This window comes from Nicotiana attenuata, unplaced genomic scaffold (genome assembly GCF_001879085.1).
Source record: "Nicotiana attenuata strain UT unplaced genomic scaffold, NIATTr2, whole genome shotgun sequence".
NCBI classification, from domain to species: domain Eukaryota; kingdom Viridiplantae; phylum Streptophyta; class Magnoliopsida; order Solanales; family Solanaceae; genus Nicotiana; species Nicotiana attenuata.
The window spans coordinates 35,171-57,587 of record NW_017672372.1 but is presented as its reverse complement, the minus strand read 5'-3'; the positions used below and the strand labels follow the sequence as shown (position 1 = coordinate 57,587).

The 22,417-nt window shown below is 37.4% G+C and overlaps 1 protein-coding gene across 1 annotated transcript; it reads left to right on the top strand.

Annotated features, from left to right (window-relative positions):
- The first annotated feature begins 2,238 nt into the window (after window positions 1-2,238).
- LOC109212959 (NEDD8-activating enzyme E1 catalytic subunit) lies at window positions 2,239-16,478 on the top strand. The gene is made up of 9 exons (XM_019376696.1): window positions 2,239-2,466; window positions 2,570-2,733; window positions 4,000-4,202; window positions 11,751-11,983; window positions 12,066-12,128; window positions 12,233-12,289; window positions 13,506-13,627; window positions 14,158-14,275; window positions 15,896-16,478. Exons 1-9 carry the CDS (start codon window positions 2,368-2,370, stop codon window positions 16,181-16,183), a joined length of 1,347 nt encoding a protein of 448 aa, XP_019232241.1. The 5' UTR covers window positions 2,239-2,367; the 3' UTR covers window positions 16,184-16,478.
- Window positions 16,479-22,417: the final 5,939 nt, after the last annotated feature.

Here is a 22,417-nt window from a genome sequence, read left to right as displayed (position 1 = left end):
AACAACAATTCACAAAGAATTTCCATAACCAACAATACCATTTCCATCATATTCAACAACTCATATGCATTTTATGTCACAGCAATAATTGCCCACGACAAGCCATATATGTTATTACCACAGTTGTTCCAATTGCATCATTTACGATTTCCTTCCATCATTTGTTTCTCAGCTCTTACCACATAACTCTTTCACAATCACCCATTTGCTTTATTGCCAATTACTTACACCATTATATCGGGAGACTTAACCATGAACACTCAAATCATACCAATCACAGAATTTCACACATAATCCACGTAGATATCACATACCAAATATTCGTACACCAAACAAGGTGATTTTACAAAGGTCAAAGTTAGCCATACATACCTGGAGCCGGATTTCCTTTTAACTTCTACTTTTAATTCACCAAACGGTCTAGCAACGTCAATCTAGTGCACAAGGTAAACATATTTCTTAGAATTGAAGCTCACAATTACTACCCGAACATTTTTTTGGTTATCAGCCCTTCTTTTGCAAACCTCTACTTCTACCCAATTGAACTTTCTCTCTCAAGAACCCTCTCTTCCCTCTCTCTTATTTTGTTCAGAAAGTATGTTAAAATGAGGGATTGGGGTATTTTATTAAAAAGGGGGTCGGGTTTAAAATTTAGAAAAATAGGAGCCCGAGTCAAGTTTGCGGTCGCACTTTGTGATCGCAGAGTGGAAATGCGGTCCGCATAATGGACCGCAAAAGTGCTCCAAAACTCTGATCCTCCTGTCTGGGTTTGCAGCGAAAATGCGATCCGCATACACGATCTGCGGTCGCATAATGCACCGCATAATTGACCTCAAATTTGACTGGCACATGGACTCATTTTGCGATAGAAATGCGGTCCGCATATCAGTTATGCGGTCGCATAATGGACTGCATTTTGACCTTAATTTTAACCAAACCACTGACTCAATCTGCGGCAGAAATGCGGTCCGCATACGTGATTTGCGACCACATTCTGAACCGCAAAATAACACTTTTCTAGAAAAACTTGGTTCTTTAATTTTTAAATACTTATATCAGTACGATGGGTTTGAGCTCAAATTTTTCACGGGGCCTTACAACTTTTTTCTATCTTATGTATGAGAAATGAATTTTGGCATAATATTTGATGTTCCAATCAAACAACAAATCTATCTTCTTTTGTAGTCTATGTACGCCGTCAAGCTATTAATTAGACAATGTTTTTAAGCCTATGCTTCTCAACCATATTCTTGTAAAATTAATAAATTTTAAATGATTACTATTTATTTAGTTATCGTTTGGACATAGATTCCCAAATTTGTTTTAAAAAAATCTAATTTGGGTGAAGTTTGGTTTGAAGATAAAAATGTGTTTGGACATTAGTTTTCAAAACATATTTGACTTTTTTTTTTCCTGAAAAAACATGAAACATGACTTATACACACAAGTTTTAAAAACTATCACAAATATCCAACATTACCTTCATCAATAATATTCATTATCATTACCACAAACCGTAGTCCTAAACATAAATAAATTTGGTACAAAATTATCATTTTTATAATGAACTGCATGATACACTATCAGATGACCGAGAACACGAAGCAAAGTTGTTACAAAATAAAAAATGGTGGGCTCTTTTATAAAAATATAAAAGTTTGGGGTAATTTTAAAAAAATATAATAGTAATATTTGGGTCAAAACCAGCTCTTGAATTGGTTTTGGGATTTGGATTTTGGGAATTTGCCAAAATATGGATAAAAGTTCTGAACAAACATGTATTTGCCAAAAAAAATTGGGCAAAATCTATAGACAAACGGTCCTTAATCTTTTGGCTTAATTTTATCTAACAAATTAGTATATTCTCCCCTTTTGATACACCAGTAAAACTTAGATTTCGACACCTGCAAACTTATTAATCCTAAAAGAAACTAACTATGACTTCTTTGTGAGTATCAAACCATCCATTTATTTTGTAACCATTATAATTATGAATGTCGACATTATTATTATAATATAATATAATATTACATTATTATTACTATTATTCCATTTCTATCTTTCTATATGACATATTATAAGGAGTCACAAATTTTTATATGACATTTCAATTATTTTAACATATCTTAGTTTTTTAAAAAAGGAACAAATTAATATCCGTTTTATAAATTTCTACTAATGAAAATATCTTTTTTTTAAGTGTGTCCTTTATGGTTTAAGCCTCATATTTCTAATGTTTGCTTTTTTGTCGACAAGTGCATCATCTGCTTGCAATATGGGGGAAGTGCGAGCATAAACAGCTGCTTAAAGTGGAAGCTAGTAGGTCCAATCCAACATAAACGTGAACTTCTCCCTTTCGCTGCTCCAATGGCGGATTCGACATCACAAAGCAGATCAAGGGACCTCGACAAGCTCCTTCTCCGCCCCGGAAATCTCGTTGGGCCGACCTTCGAGGCCGGTACAGAGGTAAAATCCCCCATACAAAACCCTACTCCTTTTTATTTTTTAAGACGATCATGTTGCAGCTAATCTACGAATATAATTCTGATCGCTTGTATTCTTTTAACAGTTGAGAGATGATTTAAAGGAGTATGTAAGAGTGTTAGTGATAGGTGCTGGTGGATTAGGTTGCGAATTGCTTAAGGATTTGGCTTTCTCTGGATTTCGTAACCTCGAGGTCATTGATATGGACCGAATTGAAGTTACCAATCTCAATCGCCAGTTTCTCTTCAGGTGCCGTAATATTTTTCGTTTTTAAACTATGCAATTCGACATTTTTGTTGAATTTGTAATGTGTGTATTATTGAAGTGGTTTGTATTGACTGATTTTTGGCCTCATGTTCTTTCCTGATAGCAATTTCCTTTTCCTATGCAAAATTCAGCTAAAAAAAGTACATTGTGAAAGCAAAAGAAACAATAGGCGATACAAACTAGTTGGAATTATAAGTATGAGATTTTTGAAACAATCTAGTTTTAGAGAACCTGTAGTTTACTTTAAAGAACACATTATGTAGTAGCCCAAGGGCTTAGTTCAAGTGGCAAAGGATGAGGGACTTGTGATCACAAGTTTTATTTTTCTTTTTTTAATAACCGTGGTGTCCGGGCGAGCTTGCGCGCAACTTGATTAAATCCACGGGATACCTGCTACCTTTCACCAGCAACAGGTACCAGGTAACTCTATCCACCAAGGCTTGGATAGATGAGAAGAAATCACCTAGTGTTTTTGTCTCTGCTGAGATTTGAACTTGAGACCTCAAGTTCTCAACCCATTATTGACTACTAGGCCACACCCTTGGGTGCATTAGTTCAAGTGGCGGAGGTTGAGGGACTTGTGACTTAGAGTGACTTAGATCACAAGTTCTAGCCCTGCACCATGCAAAGTAAGCCTGGAATTTAAATATAGAAGAGTAGAGGGGTGGGCCCATTATACCCAAGTTTCGAAGGTTGCGGTTGGTCCTCAGAGTTGACCCAGACGAATTTCTCGGTCTTAATAGAATAGAGGAATACATTATAAAGTAGTGTAATAAAGTTACCAATCTCAATTGCTAACTTTTATTCAGGTGCGGAGTATTTTTTGAGTTGCATCGTTTTCTGAATTTATGCAATTCAAACTTACGGTTAAATTCTTGTTGTGTACATTGTTGAAATTGTAGTTTTTAGTCACTTCTTCAAAAAGGCACTTTAGGGTTACAAAACCCAAGATGAAGTGAATGGTGTGGGATGATGCACAGAGCATTTTCATTCGTGTAGCTGTTATTTTCGAGGAGGATAATGTCCTTCTCCCTGTTTATGAAAGGAGGGTTTATCCTTCTTCCATTTTGTAGTTTCTAATGTATGGTTATAGCTATGTGCAAGTATATGATCCTTGAGTCTACTTTCACTTTGGATTTAGGGTATAGATGTATCCCCTTAGCGTTTTGCTTGCAGGCACAATTTCTTTTATAAATTTTAGCAACCATATGTTTATTAGTATTTCTTCTTATAGTTCTTCCTATGTAGACTTGAAGATGTAGGGAAACCAAAGGCAGAAGTTGCTGCTAAAAAAGTGATGGAGAGAGTCAATGGTGTAGAAATCAAGCCACATTTCTGTCGGATTGAGGACAAACCAATAAGCTTCTACAGTGATTTCCAAATTATTGTTCTTGGTCTTGATTCTGTCGAAGCTCGAAGCTATATAAATTCTGTAGCTTGCGGCTTTCTAGGTTTGTGTTTTCTACTTATGCTTTTCAAACAAGTTGCATTGGCTGTTCAAATTATTTTCTGAGTAGTTTACTTGAATGCTTCCGCGTTCTGCCCATTCTTTTTTTCAATTGCTTAGGAGAACAAAAGTTTCTGATTGAGTAGTTGTAGATTATAGATTTTTTCTGTTTGATTGTCCAACCACTCATCCCCTCTCTCCCGTCATCTTGTTGCTGATCTTGAAACAATGTCTGGGTGAATGGGAAGGTTGTAAGTGATACTTCTTCGTAAAATGCAAAACCACCTTTTTTCTTTCTTTGATGAATAAAATGGAGAGCCATTCTTTTTACCGTGGAACATCAGATCCTTAGGCTTCTAGCTAGATGTGTTCTAGATGAATCAAGATTGGGCCCCGATCAACAATGAGATTGTTATTTTCCTGAATCTGAGCTCGATTCTCAGAGCTTAAGCTCAGCTATGGAGGAAACTCTGTGAAGAACGAAGAATGTAGAAGAAGGAGAAAGTCGGTTGTATTATTTTCTCTATCTAAAAAATGTATACAGTTGTCCTCTATATACAAGTAATAGCTCCACTCTTAATTAAGCCAGCTGGCATAACTAACTAACAGTTCCACTAACTACACCTAACTGTGGTTACTTCACTAACCCAAGTATGGTTACATTCAAACTATCTACACTACTGACTCCAATACTCCCCCTCAAGCTGGAGGGTGCAAAATATTAAGAACTTCCAGCTTGCTCAACAGAAACACATGTTGTTCTTTTCCAAGTCCCTTAGTAAGCAAATCAGCCTGCTGTTCTTTAGTTCCAATGTAGTGAGTCTGCACCTTTCCTTCTTTAATCTTGTCCCTTATAAAGTGACAATCAATCTCTATGTGTTTGGTCCGCTCGTGGAAAATGGGATTTGCTGCAATTTGCAAAGCAGCCTTACTATCGCAGTAGATATCAACTGGTTGCTTGATGTTTACCTTTAACTCTGCAAACAATCCCAAAAGCCATGTCACTTCTGAAGTTGCTGCAGCCAAACTCCTATACTCTGCTTCTGCAGAGCTCTTTGACACAGTTTGTTGCTTCTTTGATTTCCAAGATATCAGGGAACTACCAAACTTCACTAAGAAGCCAGTTACTGACCTTCTTGTATTTGGGCAAGCTGTCCAATCTCCATCACAGAAACACACCAGTCGATCTGCACCTTCACTACTCATTAATATCCCCATTCCTGGTTCTTGCTTCACATACTTCACTATTCTCATGGCTGCTTCCCAATGAGACATCTTTGGTGATTGCATGAATTGACTGAGTGTCTGGACTCCAAAACTTATATCTGGCCTAGTGAATGTCAAGTACAATAATTTTCCTATTAATCTTTGATAGGCTGAGACATCTGTTAATGGCTCATCTGCCTTCGATCCTGTGTATTCATCATATTCCACAGAAGTAAATTTCTGGTTGGTGTCAAGAGGAGTTGAAACTGGTTTTGCTCCTCCCAGTCCCAAATCTGAAATCAATTGCAAGGAATACTTTCTCTGATTCAACAATATTCCTTTGTTGGATCTCAACACTTCTATTCCCAGAAAATATTTCAGCTCTCCAAGGTCTTTTACCTTGAATCTTTGGTGTAGCACTTGTTTTGTCTCTTGAATCAGTTGCTCACTGCTCCCTGTGATCAGCAAATCATCTACATACACCAACACTACAACTATGTCATCTTCTCTGGTCTTGGTGAACATTGAATAATCATATAGACTCTGACAGTATCCTGCATCAATCAGTGCTTCAGATAGTTTGATATTCCATTGTCTTGAGGCCTGTTTCAAGCCACATAGAGATTTCACTAATTTGCACACTTTTGTCTCCCCCTGTTTCCTGAAACCCTGGGGTAACTCCATGTACACTTCTTCATATAAATCTCCCTGCAAGAAAGCATTGTATACATCCATTTGAGACAAATTCCAGCCTTTTGAAGCCGCCAGTGCAATGACTGATCTAACGGTCACCATCTTTGTAACTGGTGAAAAAGTCTCATGGTAATCTAATCCTTCCTTTTGACTATAGCCTTTAGCGACTAACCTTGCCTTAAATCTCTCAATCTCACCATTTGCCTTGTATTTTATCTTGTATACCCACTTGGAACCAATAGCATTCTTTCCATTTGGTAAATCAACTATCTCCCAAGTATTGTTTTCTTCCAATGCTTTGATTTCCTGCTTCATAGCTTCTACCCATCTGTCATCCTTTGAAGCTTCTTGGAAATTCTGTGGCTCTGTGTCTAGTGAGAATTTTGCTAGAAAGCTTCTATATTGTGCTGATAGGTTATCATAAGATACATAGTTTGATAGTGGATATATTGTAGTGTGTGCATGCTTCTTTGTCACATAGTCCTGATGCCACAAAGGTGGTTTTGAGGTTCTTCCTGATCTTCTCAATTCACTTTCACTATCCATTGTATTGTCTGCAGCTTGTACTTCTTGTGATATGCAATCAACATTCTCAAGTGTCTCATGAGTGACATTGTCATTGTTTGATGCATCAGCCACAATACCTATGGCATCAGTATCCTGGGCATCCTGAATGAATGTTAATGTCTGCATCATGTGCATCAACAGCTTCATCATGGGCAGCATCTACTACATCACTGATCACAGTTTCATCATGTGCATCAACAGCTTCATCATGGGCAGCATCTACTACATCATTGATCACAGTTTCCTGGTGAGCTGCATGAGCTAGTGAGTGTCTCCCCCTGTCAGGAGCTACACCAGGACCAAGAGGCAGGTGAAGAGGTGTTGTAACAGGGGTAAAAGAAGTTGGTGCAGGCTCTAACTGTGAAAAAGGAAATAAGTGTTCCTTAAACACCACATCTCTGCTCACAAAAAATTGTTTAGTAGTTAGATCAAGAAGTTTATAGCCCTTCTGAGATGCAGAGTACCCTAGGAAAACAGCTGCCCTGGCTCTTGCCCCAAACTTATCATTTTTCACAAGGTTGGTGGCATAGCAGAGGCAATCAAAAACCCTCAGATGATCAACGGATGGTGGCCTTCTATATAATAGTTCATATGGTGTCTTCCCTTGTAAAACTTCACTGGGCATTCTATTGATCAAGTAAACAGCTCCTTCTACACATTCACCCCAATATCTAGCTGGTATGCAAGCCTGAAACTTCAATGCTCTAGCTATGTCCAATATGTGCCTATGTTTTCTTTCTACGATGCCATTTTGTTGTGGAGTGTACGCACAACTACTTTGATGTAATATCCCATAGGAGTCAAGCAGTGCATTACAATGTTGATTAAAGAATTCTGTCCCATTGTCTGTCCTAATTATCTTTAGGACTGCAGCAAACTGAGTTTTAACAAAAGAAAGGAAATGCTTCAACACAACAATCACATCACTTTTCAACTGCAACAGATATATCCATGTAAACCTTGTATTGTCATCAACAACAGTAAGAAAGAAATGCTTCCTGTCATGAGTAGGGGTTCTATAGGGACCCCATACATCCATATGCACTAGTTCCAATGGTTTCTCACTTCTAGAGTTACTAATAGGAAACACAAGTCTACTTTGCTTTGCTAATGGACAAATAGGACAGTCCTTATTTATGGAAACATCTACATCTTATTTTGTAAAAACTACATATTCTTCATGGTATTGGCTGAAGCATGCCCAAATCTTCTATGCCAAAGATTGCTATCTGCCTCCTTTCTTTGAACAACAATATCTGCTTTTGAACTTGCTATCTCTTTTCCAGTTCTTTTCTGTTTCACAATGTATCGGCCACCTTCTTCTCTACCAATCCCCCTCACCCTGCCATTGTAAAGATCCTGGAATACACAAAAATCAGGAAAGAAATTGACAGAGCAAGAGAGTGCCTTGGTTAATTTTGACACAGACAACAAGTTGAACTTGAAATCTGGGACATATAACACCTAATCCACCTGCATCTTGTCTAAGAAATCTGCTATTCCCATATGAGTTATTTTAGCCTTTTCTCCATTAGGCAAATTCACTTGATCCTTGTTAAACGAGTCTACCTTAGTGTGAGTTCTAAGCATATTTAAATCTGCAGTAATATGATGTGAAGCACCTGAATCTATGATCCATTCTCCAGAACACACATCAGTCATTAAACATGTAGTGATACCTGTCATGTTTGCTTGTGGATTAGTGGTTTCCTTGTTCAGCATCCCCAGAATCTGCTTGTATTGATCCTCTGTAAAGTAGGAACCAAACTTTGGTGGCTCAGAACTGTTTCCTCCTTCCATTCTCTCTGGCCTTTTGTCCAATTCAGCATTTCTAGTCACACTGTTAGCTGCGTACTTCTTCTTTCCCTTGAAGTCACTTGGATAACCATTCAATTTGTAGCAATTTTCCTTCAAATGACCTTTCATATTGCAATAGTCACATTGCATAAAAGGTTTTTTTCCTCTATAAGGTTGTCCTCGACAAACCTGCATAGCCATTGGATCTGCCTTCCCTGTCAGTGCTGGAAACAGATTGGATCTTTGACTTTCATCCTCGATAATCATACCATATGCCTGATTCAAGGTAGGTTCAACAGTCTTCATAAGAATCTGCCTTCGTGCCTGCTCATATGACTCATTAAGTCCACTAAGGAATTGAAGTAACCTCTGACGATGCAGATGCTCAATGTAATCTCTCGATTTTGGGTAGTCACAGCATGGTGAAGGCACTAGGGCATCATACTCTGCCCATAACTCCTTCAGTTTGGTGAAATATGCTGCAACTGAATCAGTTCCTTGTGAAATTGTGGAAATTTCTCTGTGTAACTGAAAGATACGCACTCGATTCACCTTATCAAAACGCTCTTGTAGATCTTTCCAAACCAGATGTGCATTCGATGCATAAACAATCCCGCTAAGAAGATCTGACGACACTGTGTTCATGATCCAAGATAAGACAATCGCATTGCATGTTTCCCAATCTTCATGCAATTCAGCCTTAAATTGATCCTTTGTGCAAGTGCCAGTCACAAACCCTAATTTTCTCTTAGCTTGAAGGGCAATTCGCATCGTTCTGCGCCAAAGACCGTAATTTTCAGATCCTATGAGCTTCACCGGAATCAAAATCGAGCCAGGAGTGTCTGAAGGATGTACGAAGAGTGGATGAGTGTGATCAATTTTTCCTTCTTTCTCATCTCCCATTGTTGAACAAAAAAACAGAGAATCGACCTTGAAAGAGGAAGACTAGATCTGAATTATGTGGAATTGCACAACGAGCGTATGACCCAGTCGTTACTGCTCTGATACCATGTTATTTTCCTGAATCTGAGCTCGATTATCAGAGCTTAAGCTCAGCTATGGAGGAAACTCTGTGAAGAACGAAGAACGTAGAAGAAGGAGAAAGTCGGTTGTATTATTTTCTCTATCTAAAAAATGTATACAGTTGTCCTCTATATACAAGTAATAGCTCCACTCTTAATTAAGCCAGCTGGCATAACTAACTAACAGTTCCACTAACTACACCTAACTGTGGTTACTTCACTAACCCAAGTATGGTTACATTCAAGCTATCTACACTACTGACTCCAATAAAGTATAAATCCATTTCTATTTTCCTGTTACCATTTATGGTACATGCTTCTTTTGTTTACTGCTTGGCTGCTTTATCTTTATCTCTACTGTTCCTTGAGCCGAGGGTCTATCGGAAACAGTCTCCCTATCTTTATAAGGTAGGGGTAAGGTCTGCATACACACTACCCTCCCCAGACCCCATTTATGGGATTACACTGGGTTTGTTGGTGTTGTATGTATGGCACATGCTTATTGAAACCAGTTTCTATAACTTCTATAAGAGGCCAAAATTGAAGTAAGAATAAGAGATAAATGCAAAGTAACAGATATTAGATTCTGGTCGGATAGAGTAGTTTGACTTGGATATTTGTCTAAGCATCAAGATGTAAAAATGAAATATATGAGGTCCCACATGCTTGGATTTGCACAAAGACGCTTCTTCCATCATATGTTGCTCATATTTGTATATCTGTATCATCAACTAGACATATAAGAGTGTTCAACTTTGAAGATAACGTGCAAATACTGAAATAAGTAACATATTTCCAATGGAAAAAACCAAGTGTACATACATGAGAGGAAAAAATATGCATCATTTAATGCTCTTCTTTGGCTGACCCCAACTTGTTTGGGACTGAGGCGTAGTTATTTAACGTTCTTCTTTCACCGTTGTTTCTTATTTACTCTTTTGTTGTTTGCATTTGACTTTGAAAGGGAAAACACTGACTAAAGAGCAGATGGGGACTATTACTTGTACTTATACAGTCAGAGTACTGATGTGATATACTCAGTTTTATCAAATAATCCTTGGGGAAGGGGGACCTTTATCAAACCCTCAAATGAAAGTGAGATGATATTTTAGTCCTGAAAACCTTAATGTGGTTAAACTAAGGGGCTGTTATATTAGGATTTTATCGTTATAACGTGTCCGGATTTTGCGAATTGCTTCTCGTTGTTTATGTGTGTATGTATTAGATAACTGACAGCTAACTAACAGATATGAACCTCATTACTGATGACCTAACATAATTAAATAAACTAAAAGGAGCCTTAGCATTAGAAAAGAACTAGTATATAATCTTTTCCACATCACTACTAATCAATCTCTCGTGTAAGTTTTTGTTTAATTAAATTTTGTACAAAATATGACCAATCAAAAATTTGCATAAAACACGAGAAGTAATCTGATCATAAGGAGGAGAAAAGTGATATTATGATTAAATCGGTGCAACTAAAATATGGAACTGAAACCGATCTGGACTCCTATGCGGTTTGGATTGGCCCTTCCCATTTGCGTAACTGGCCTGTGACTGTCCAAGAGTGGTCTTTAGCCTCAGGGCCAGATTGGCCCATACCAACCTGTGACCCCTCCAAACCCCAAGATGTCTAGCCCCCAAAGATAAACAGGAATGTCATTGACATCAAGGTTGGAACCCTTGTTATAAGTTGAAGACCATTAACTGTTACGCCAACCAATTTGTTAGTCAAACTGCTCCTATTTTTAATACACATTTCAATTTTTGTGGTACAAAATTGATTCACAAATTCAATGATCATATTAAATTGACAATCTTATAGAACTATGGATGTATTTGAACTTCTGAGTGCTATCAGTTTATTTGATTTTGAAATATAACTTTGAAATTCTCTTCCAATTTTGGGGAGATGCAAACTGAGAGGGAATGGATCTTTTTTTTTTTCCAATTTACTCCACTTTTGCAAGCTTGAACCAGCGCTTCTTGGAGCAGCCCTTTCATTTTTAAAGGAAAACCAAATTGATTAAACAGACATGAATTAAGAAGATACCGAAGTACGGAGGGAGAGATGGATCTGATTGAATAAATTTTAAATAAAGATATTCTACTAACTAGGCATTTTCAGAAGCCAAAGTGTGGGTTGAAGCTCCTTCAGACCATGGGGAAATGTGTCTCATGCTCCTGGCTAGTTTTCATACTTAGTGGAAGGAGGTCGGTGAAAGTGCACTAGATTTAGCTCATCCATCTGACATTATGTGTAGAGTACGATTCTGATGATAACCCACGAGAAGAGACAATTAAGCCTATGGTTGATGGTGGGACTGAGGGATTCAAGGGCCACGCAAGGATTATAATGCCAGGTGTTACCCCCTGCTTTGAGTGTACAATATGGCTCTTTCCTCCACAAGTGAAGTTTCCATTATGTACTCTTGCTGAAACTCCAAGAACTGCTGCTCACTGCATTGAGTATGCACATCTAATCAAATGGGATGAGGTAAGTATTGAACTTCCCAGCCCTTGGTTATCCATGCTTCTAGACCAACTGCACTGTTTTTCACCCTAGATGTTTTATGCAGGTTCATAGTGGCAAAACATTTGATCCAGATGACCCTGAACACATGCAATGGGTGTATTCAGAGGTTGATTTATGCTCTTTTCTTTCTCCATTCCTAGTACTTAGACGTGTGCTACATTTCTCATGTTTCCTTTCTCAATCCTCGACTTCTCTGATCATGTGCTGTAGGCTGTTAAGAGAGCAGAGCTCTTTGGAATTCCGGGAGTTACCTATTCTTTGACCCAGGTAAGCTCATGGTATGGAACAATGTTTTAATAGGCGGGGGCGTGAGGCGAGGCGTTTTACCTCTGACGAGGCGAGGCGTTAGCCCTAAGAGACGGGGCGTAAGTCCCATGGATCTTTAAATTTTACTAATTTCAAGAATTTTAAGATAGTATGAATAAAATTATAAAACTATAATAAATAATCTATTTAAAATATTTATAATTTATAATTCAACTATGAATAATATGAAAAGTATGACATATATCGCAAATTAGCTGCAATGTCGTTACAACTCAAACATTAAAAGTAATGTATTTGATACATAATCTTATATGTATCTCTTAAGGAGTAATAAATTTTGAAAGAATTTCGATATTATAATTTGATATTTCTCTTAAAATACTCCTTTTATTTAATATGCTTTCTATTTGAAAGAGGATTTATATAAAAGCATAATTCATAATTTAAATATGATTCTCTAGCATCATTTATTTTTAAGTTTGAACAAGTTAATAAAGTGACACATAATTCACCGTACAATACCATGATAACTAATTATTTGTAAATAGTTACTAGCTACTGAGCTATTCGATTAATAAGTATGGTATCTCGTAAACGTGAAAAAAAATAATATTTTGAAAATAATTATGAAAAAATTACGGACTATTATATAGTAAAGACAAACAAACGTTAATAAATAAATACTTTTTAAATGAAAGATTTATATAAAATTAACTATTATAGCAGTCTTAGTGGATAACGTGCAATAATTTTTATTTTAATTATGACATAAAATACTCTCAACTTAATGACTTATGATTAAGAAAAAAATAATTTTGAATAGTCAATGATTTATTAAGAAAATTTGAGGATTTATAAGGTTAGTTACATACAATTGCATAAAGTTTTATTAGGCGAGCCTAGTACGCTGGGTGTTGAGCGTGTTCGGGGCGTAAGCCCCAATGGCCGAGGCGTAAGTCTCACGAAACTAAGCCCCACACATAAGCCCAGGGGAGTTTTACGAGTGCTCCACCCCGGGGCGAGACCCGGGCGAGTCCCAATTCTTCTGTAGACAACTAGACATCCTCCTATAGATATGGCCAAACTTAAAGTATTTATTTCATTATGCATTGAGGTGAGAACCTATTCTACTCCAGCCATATTAGGCTGGTATAGTGGTTTTGTGCAGTCATGTGTTCTCAGTTCATATTGAATAATCTTTCATTATTGCTTACAGGGTGTTGTTAAAAATATCATTCCTGCTATAGCATCCACCAATGCTATAATTTCTGCTGCCTGTGCTTTGGAGACCTTGAAGCTTGTCTCCGGATGCAGCAAAACTCTATCAAATTACTTGACGTAAGTCTGTTAAATCCTAATTTACTTAGCTCCGCCGCTGTTGCAGGTTGTGTCTTATGAATCAATTGTCTTATCGTCAACATTTGCACTTTAATTTGATAACATCTTGAAGGTTAATCTTTCCTTATGACTTCTTCAAAAGAAATGCAGTTATGTACTTGTGATTCATTTGAAATTAAGAACTAAGTTATCCTGAAGCAGCAGAAGTCTTTAGTTTCCTGTCTTCTCTGTTAATGTCTTGTATCTTGCTTTCTGTTTGATAAATGAGTTCTTTACTTTGTTTATGCCCGTAACATTATGTTAGGATTTTTTACCCTAATTTGTGTTCCATGATTCTCCCCTTGCAACAGCTCATCTGCGTTCCTCTTCTTCTTCTTCTCTCTCTCTCTCTCTCTCTCTCTCTCTCTCTCTCTCTCTCTCTCTCTCTCTCTCTCTCTTTTGTTGCATTATCATTACTCACGAATTGAATTTCCCTTTAAAACATTTGGCTAAGCTCTGTTGACTTATGTGGAATTCTATACCTGTTGAAGGTACAATGGAGTTGAAGGTCTGCACACCAAAGTGACCGAGTTTGTGAGGGACAAAGAGTGTCTTGTTTGTGGTCCTGGCGTTCTCATTGAGCTGGAAGCTTCAGTTACTTTGAAAAAGGTTCTTGTTCTTTTTATTTCTCAGCTCTTTAAGGTTACTAATCATTCACAAGATTGTTCACTAAAACACTAAGACACCTCCTCAGTAACATTTTGATATATCGTATCTCAAAATAGAGTGCTTCCTAATCTACATTCAGAAAAAAGGAACCAGCTAATTGGGGAAGAACGTCCCAGTATTGACCTTGTCAACTTATCGTGCATGTTTCAACGTGTACTTGATATGACTGTTCTTTTGAGGCTTGAGAATAGAACTCGGCTGAAATACTGGAGTTAGTAGTATCAAAAAAGAGAATAGAATTCGGCTGAAATACTGGAGTTAGTATGTTGGCCACCTAACTATATTAGGCCACTCCTGATAATGATCATGAGTGGTGATACTGCTGTCTCTACAGGCAAAGGAGTGTCAAGACCAGATAAGCTTCATGAAGGGGAGTAGTAGGAACTAGGAGCAAGCAAGAAATCCTAAGGTCCCTAGAACCTGTTGAAAGAAAAGGGAAAAACTTGTCATGAAAGTTTGAAAATGTCTGAAAGCCAATGTATACAGCCTCAAAGACAGAAAATTCGTAATCCTAATTATGAAAATATTTCGTGTCTTAACCACCCAATATAATATTATTAAATCCATCTAAAGAAGGATAATTGTAAAAGGAAATAAAGCAGAAAATGGAACTTATGAGATAACTTGGCATCTGCAGCAATTACATTAAACAATAATCAACGTATGGCAGCCTCGAAACAAGAATCTCTCATACAGCAGATAAGTTGAAGTTCCATCTTTTTTGAGAATGGTAACAGTTATATTAAAAACACAGCACAAAGGCTGTGCTGGGAAGTGGTAACCATTTACAGATTCCAGAAAGTAATCAAAAACCTATCTTTGCTCCTTACAAGGATTCTATGATGTCTAAAATGGATTCATCATTTACATAGTTTTCTTTATACCAAAAATGAAAAAGCAGAATACAATTCGTTGGAAGTTCCATTTAGATGCTTCAATGTTCTTTGTGCTGTTCATAGCCAATGTTCATAGTAACTTCCTGGTATGGATTGCTTGTAGTAAAAGTTGGAATGATCACATAGGACCTTATCATACTCTTGGTTGGATAAAAGCTTTACTTAAACCATCTTTTGAACAATTGGATAAGCAAAAGAGAGGAGAGACCTTTTTTTTTTTTTTTTTTTNGTAGTAGTAGTAGTAGTAGTAGTAGTAGTAGTAGTAGTAGTAGTAGTAGTGTGTGTGTTGTGGGNGGGGGGGGGGTTAATATTTATGTTTCTGTCGGAGTTCATTACTCCCACTGATTTGCCCTTTATGATGTCTGGATGATCTGTGACTGTGTGCAGCATCTCATTCACATAGTTTCTCTATGTTGAAAGCTGGAAACTGCTAAAGAACTTTCGGAATTACTCTCTCTGATACACTGAGTTATCTGCCATAAAAACCTCATGGGAAGATACCTATATTGAAGACCATATAATTTGATGCACTAACTTCCTATCAATTTCGCCTTATTGTTTGAGCATGTTAGACATTCCACCACGACAAAAGGGTAATAAATGGATTGGTTGGTGATACAAGTAATAATGTTTTAGCTTTCGTCTCCTTTCTGGTTTTGTGCAGTTCATTGGTCTGCTAGAAGATCACCCTAAGCTACTATTAAGTAGAGTAAGTGTGACGTATCGAGGGAAGAATCTGTACATGCAAGCACCTCCAGTACTGGAAGAGATGACTCGATCGAATTTGGATTTACCATTGTTTGAGCTTATGAGCAAAACTCCAAGGGACATTGTTCATGTTACTGGTACAGCCGGGAAAGGAGATACAAAGCAATCATGTTCAAGGAAATTACGTGTTGTTTTCAAGGGAATTGATGGGGTTACAGATATGGACATGGCTGGTGGGGCTTAATATTCAGTTATCCACTAGCCTTTTACTTGTTTCTGGTAAGCCTACTTTTAGGAGCATAGCTTCTTTCCTTCCTCTAATTTTTCTCTAGTTCAACGCATGAGCAAAATGCAGTAACTGACGAGGTTGATAGGGAATACCTCCATTTTTGTAACTCTTTCTTATCATGTCGACGTAAAAATTGGTGAATTGTCACCAACATGTGAAATGAAATGAGAGAGTTCTTCAATTCCTAATCATTACTTGAAATTTGTCAAAATACTTGAACTTCAGATCAATCTGATACTAATTTTCTTCATTGCTTCTCAAAATTATCTGCTATAGACGCGAAAATGCATAGGCAACTATATAGGTAAAGAAATCGCAAGTTGAATGGAGAAATTGCTGGTATTGCGGTACTTGGCTGATGCTTCTTAATTGTTTAATCCTAAAGCCGTGATTATTATTTATTCAACTTTTATATGCTGGGTTGATGGTCTATTTATTGATGAGGCACAGGCACCTTCTCTATGCTTGTTATTGGATCGTTTTTTGGTTTCGTTTATATGTTTGGTATATAGCGTAAATCTCCTCCTTTTTAGATAATCTAAAGACTGAGTTGCCTGCAGACCCTCTTTGTACATACTTTTGACAGCCTCAGCTTTTAAAAAAATAATACTCCGTACTAGTAATGATGATAATGAGCTGCTCCGACTCCTCCTATCTTATCGATTCAAAGAAGAAGTGATAAATGAAAGAACAAATGATTTGTCATAAAAGGGGGAAGACCAAGCTGTTGACCTTGGACAGGTATAGTTGGACATTAATGAATTATAGCAGTCGCAGATGCAGAGAATGGGCGTTTTTTCCAATCTTGGTAGAAATATTGCCAAGTAGTACTTCATCTACCACTCAACTAACTTATCCAAAATTCAATTCCGATAGGTCTTCTCCTCTCTTCTTCCCCCCACCCCATCTCCAAAAGGAAGGGGACATTTGGAAGGGTGGTGGTGATAAGTGTGTGATCTTGCAATTGTCTCCAGTCAAACATTCTAATCGGACAAATCTGGAAAAGAAATAGATCTAAAAATGGATTTCGAGATCTGTTCTATTTTAATGTTTGTTTCGTGCAATGTTACTTGTCATAAAGACAAAACATGGTTTTGCAGATACACCAGACAGTGATACTAAAACCTCTCAGAACCATAGGCTTCTTGCTCCCACAATAGGGTGGGGTCCTTATTGCTCTTTAGCCAGCGAATCTTGTGGTATGGAGGTCACATACACTCATAATTCACTCGTTTTTTTTAGTTGTATACATAAATGTGTCCACTGCAATATGACGAACCTTAAAGAAACGAGTTATCTGTCACATTATTATATATAATTCAATGCAATCCATATATGTGTAAGTGGAAGATCAGCTTCTACTCCACTAAGGACCCTGCTTTTCAAGGTTTTTGAGCGCTCGAGGAGGTGCGTTTATTACCATTAGAGTATTTCACATTGGTTGAGAGAATGTATTGTTTCCTTACTACCGGTATTGGGGTTGAGTCAGACCCAAAGTTCATCTTCTTTTCACGGCGGTAGTCTCATCCTTGGCTTATCCAATATTAGGGTCTCATGTTATGTTATTCATGCTCGAGATATCATTATTAGTCTTAAGCGTGCAGCATTGTGAAGTACAACTTCTAACATTTATTTTGGTTTAACAATTATTATATCTGAACAGTTTGAATGGAGCCTACTGCAAAGAGTTTCTGGCATCTCTGGATGTATTATAGTATACATTACATGTGAGAGACTGGAGGACTGAACTAGCTGGACTATGATAGAAATCATGATGTTACTTAGGGTGTGTTTGGTATAAAAGAAAGCATTTTTCGGAAAATGTCCAATTTTCCCATGTTTGGTTGTCTTAAATATTTTGGAAAACATTTGCCTCATGAACTCATTTTCCTCCAAATTGGAGGAAATTGTTTTCCGTATTAAGATACGGGAAAATATTTTCCAAAACTCTTTTTCAACATTCCCCACCCACCCCCCTAACCCCACTCACCCCTACCCCAACTACCACACCCCACCCCCACCCCAACCCCGTCCTAGCCCCACCTGCCCCTCACTCCCACCCTAAATAGAAATATTATTAAGAGGGTATTAGGATTGACTCATTTTAAGTGCTTATTGGTTTTTATGCAATTTTCTAGTTTTTCTGATAGGCACGAAAAATACAAAAATAAGCCAAAAGCCAAAACTTAGGTATTACCAACTTATGGCTTTTGGCTTTTAGCTTATAAGCTACTTCTTAAAAGCCAATCCAAACACCCTCTAAGAGTACTTTCTTTTTGTTTTTTGTGTTGTAAATAGAGTACTTTTTTTTTTAGGTAATTAACATTTTATTAATCACCAATAATCTTTACAATGCATAGCCTACTTTATAACTCAGCAGCTATATCTTTCAAAACTCAAAACATGAACAAGAAAGAAACTCCTACATACTTTGTCTAATGAAAAATAAAATGTTGAACTAGACTACTGATTTCTTTTGTAGCTCGTACATTACATATGTAGGCTATTTCTCTAGCTAAACTATTGACACTTCTACTTCTTTGCTGAAATGTTCTCATGTTTCTTTCAATCCAAACACCATGAGTTACCTCTGCATATACCATTCTGTATAGTTGTGCTTCATATGATCTACCTTTAGCTCTTTGTGTTATCCATTCTTGATGTTGTATCCAGTTATCTCCAATTGCTTCTTGCCTTTGCATCCATTGTAGTACCTTGGACCACACTGCTTTAGTAAACGAGCAGTTGACAAACAAATGATCTCTGGTTTCCACAGTCAGCTGACATAGAGTACATTTTGGATCCACATTGACTCCCCATTTGATCAATCTATCTGTAGTTAGTAATTTGCCTTGCACTTGTAGCCACATTGTGAAAATGGCTTTTGGTCTAGCCTTGTTCTTGAACATCCTTGTTCTTGAACATCATAGATTTCCATGTAACTCTTGGACTATCTCCCAGCAACTGATAGTAGAACTGACTGATCATGCTCTTTTTGCCCTGCTGCCTGTGTTGCATTTGTTGCAGAACTGTTCTGGCATTTAAAATCTGTCTCACCATCCAGCTCGCCTGTTGTGGGATTGCTATATCTTCTATCCTCTTATCTTTGATGTAGTATGTATGGATCCATCTTATCCATAATCTGTCACTTTTATTTGCTACATCCCAGCATAGTTTTGCAACAGCTGCCTTGTTCCACACTTGCATATTAATCAATCCATAGCCCCCTCTTGATTTAGGTGTACATATCCTATCCCAAGCCACCAGGGATTTCTTTGTGATGGTGTTGATCCCAGACCATATATAACTTCTGCAATAGGCCTCTATCATCTTCATAACTTTCATTGGTATGTTGAATAGTTGTGACCAGTAGGATTGAATCCCAAATAAGACAGTCTGAACTAGTTGCACTCTTCCAGCATAAGAGAGTTTCCTGGCAGTCCATGAGGAGATCCTTGTAACTATCTTTCCTATTAAAGGTTGCCATTGTATCAAGGATAATTTCTTGGTAGCAAGAGGGATACCAAGATATTTAAAAGGTAATTCTCCTATTGTATAGCCCAGCTTTTGGATAATTTCCACCCTAGTACTCTGCTGCACTGCTCCAAAATATACTGAGCTCTTCTGCAAATTTGCCTGTAAGCCAGACACTTGAGAGAAATGATTAAAGCAATCTTGGATGTGAGTAACAGAATTGAGATCACCCCTAGCAAATATCAGAAGATCATCTGCATAACTTAAATGAGTAATCCCTAATTTTGCACACCTTGGATGATACTTGAAATCTTTCACCTCCTTCAATTTGTTAAGTCTCCTGCTAAGGTACTCCATTACAATTGCAAACAAGAAGGGGGAGATGGGATCACCTTGTCTTAAACCTTTGGCAGCATCAAAAGGTGGAGTGGTCTCTCCATTAACCATAACAGTATAGTTAACAGTTTTCACACATTCCATTGTCCAGTTCACAAATCTTTCTGGGAATCCCATTTCAGTCATAACTTGCTCTAAGAAACTCCATTCTACTGAGTCATAAGCTTTTTGGAGATCAATCTTGATCATGCATCTGGCAGAGATGTTTTTTGCTTTGTATAAGCTTTGATTAATTCATGAGCTAAGATAATGTTATCTGCTATCCTCCTTCCAGGTATAAAACCAGACTGTGCTTCACTTATCACTGATGCTATCACTCGTTGTATTCTGCCAGCTAGAACTTTAGAGATAAGCTTGTACAACATGGTACAACAGGCAATAGGTCTGTAGTCTTTTATTGTGCTAGGGTTGGTCATTTTAGGAACCAATGTGATGGAGGTACAATTCACTGCTTTATACAATTTCCCAGTTCTGAAAAACTCTTTCACTGCTTGACTGACTTCTTTTTTGACAATCACCCATGACTTCTTGAAAAAATAAGCATTGTAGCCATCAACTCCTGGTGCTTTGTCACTATCAATAGCACACAAACCATTATAGATCTCTTTATCAGTCACCTCAGCACATAAAGCAAGCTTCTGCATTTGTGATAGTTTAGGCCCATTCTTCATGATCATTTTATCTATTGCAGGTAGAGTTTGAGCTGCTGAACCCATTAAAGATTTGTAGAAACTCACCACTTCCTGCTTTATGCTGTCAGGATGAATCAGTTTATCTCCCCTGATTGACATAAGCTCATTTATTTGCTTTCTCTGATTTCTTTCTTTCATAACAGCTGCAAAGTATTTTGTATTGGAGTCTCCCAGTTTGATCCACTTAGTTCTTGCTTTCTGCCTTAAGACACTTTCTTCAATAAGGGACCACTTTTCTAAGTTCTGCAACAAACTTTTCTCTTCTTCAATCAGATTATCATTGCAAGCTGCATTTATCTTCTGCTGCACCTCTTCTAAAGTTGTTCTAGCTTGTTCAATCTTCATGTTGATGGTTCTATATTGCTCAGTGTTTAGGGTCCTAAGCAGGGGTCTTAGTTTCTTCAGTTTGATCCAGATGTTCTGCATAGTTCCCTCAGTGAAAGATTGGTTCCAGATTCCTTCCACAATGGAAAGGAAACATTCATGATCTGCCTAGACATTAAAGAATCTGAAAGGGATTTTGCCAGGTTTGGGAGCTGAATGGAGAGTTAAAGTCATAGGACTATGATCAGATATGTATGGTAGTCCATATTCAGTAGCCACATGCCCCCATTGCATCATCCACTCATTATTGCCAAAAGCTCTATCTATTCTACTGCTGATCCTGTCAATACATTGCTGTTTATTAGACCATGTGTAATATTCACCTGTCCATGCCAGTTCATTCAGGTTTAGACTAGTTACACACTCAGCAAAATCCTGCACTTCAGTATATGTAATGGGGTCGCCCATATGCCTGTCATTTGTATGCAAGACTGCATTGAAATCTCCACATAGTAACCATGGTTTAGTGTTTCCTGCTGCAATGTCCTTCAGACCACTCCATAATTGTTTCCTTTGTTCTATGGTATTGTAACCATATATAGCTGTAACTGCACAGTCAATTATGCCCATCCTGTCTTGTACCAAACAGTGTATGTATTGAGCTGCAACACTTATGATATTAACATTGTACCACTGTGAATCCCAAGTAACCCATATCCTCCCATTTGGAGCATCTTAATAATTAGTAGCATAATTCCAACCTGGTAGTACATTTGATATAGTTCTACTAGCATTATGTTCTTTGACTCTTGTTTCTACTATGACTGCTAGCTTTATTCTTTGATTACTAATAGGGGTGTGCATTCGATTTATCGATTCGATTTTGACCCTTATCGATAATTACTTATTGATTATTGATTTGTACATATGCTTATCGTTATCGTTTCAATAAGGTTTCGATTTTTTCGATTTCGATTTATCAATTTTGGGGGCTTATCGATTCGGTTATCGATTACACCAATAAGAAAATTTGCGGGATTCCACGGAAAGTATATCGCTATAAACGCGCCTAACTAATATGGACAAAAAGAAGCTAAAATAAGACGAACACCATTTATAATATAAAAATTGTGTCAACAAGCACATGCAACAAAACTAAAGTAAGGGATCAAATGTATGCCACCAACACTCCAACGGTATAAAAAAACAAAACAAAACAAAACACATCATCACGGCTAATTCTGTTTTCCATTAGTTTGAACTTCATTCCCTTGATCTTTAAATATGATCATTCCTTAATTGT

Coding starts and splice junctions, on each gene's coding strand:
- LOC109212959 (XM_019376696.1), top strand. CDS start 2,368: ATGGCGGATTCGACATCACAAAGCAGATCAAGGGACCTCGACAAGCTC. Junction 11,984..12,065: donor ATCTAATCAAATGGGATGAG/GTAAGTATTGAA, acceptor TGTTTTATGCAG/GTTCATAGTGGCAAAACATT. Junction 13,628..14,157: donor ACTCTATCAAATTACTTGAC/GTAAGTCTGTTA, acceptor TACCTGTTGAAG/GTACAATGGAGTTGAAGGTC.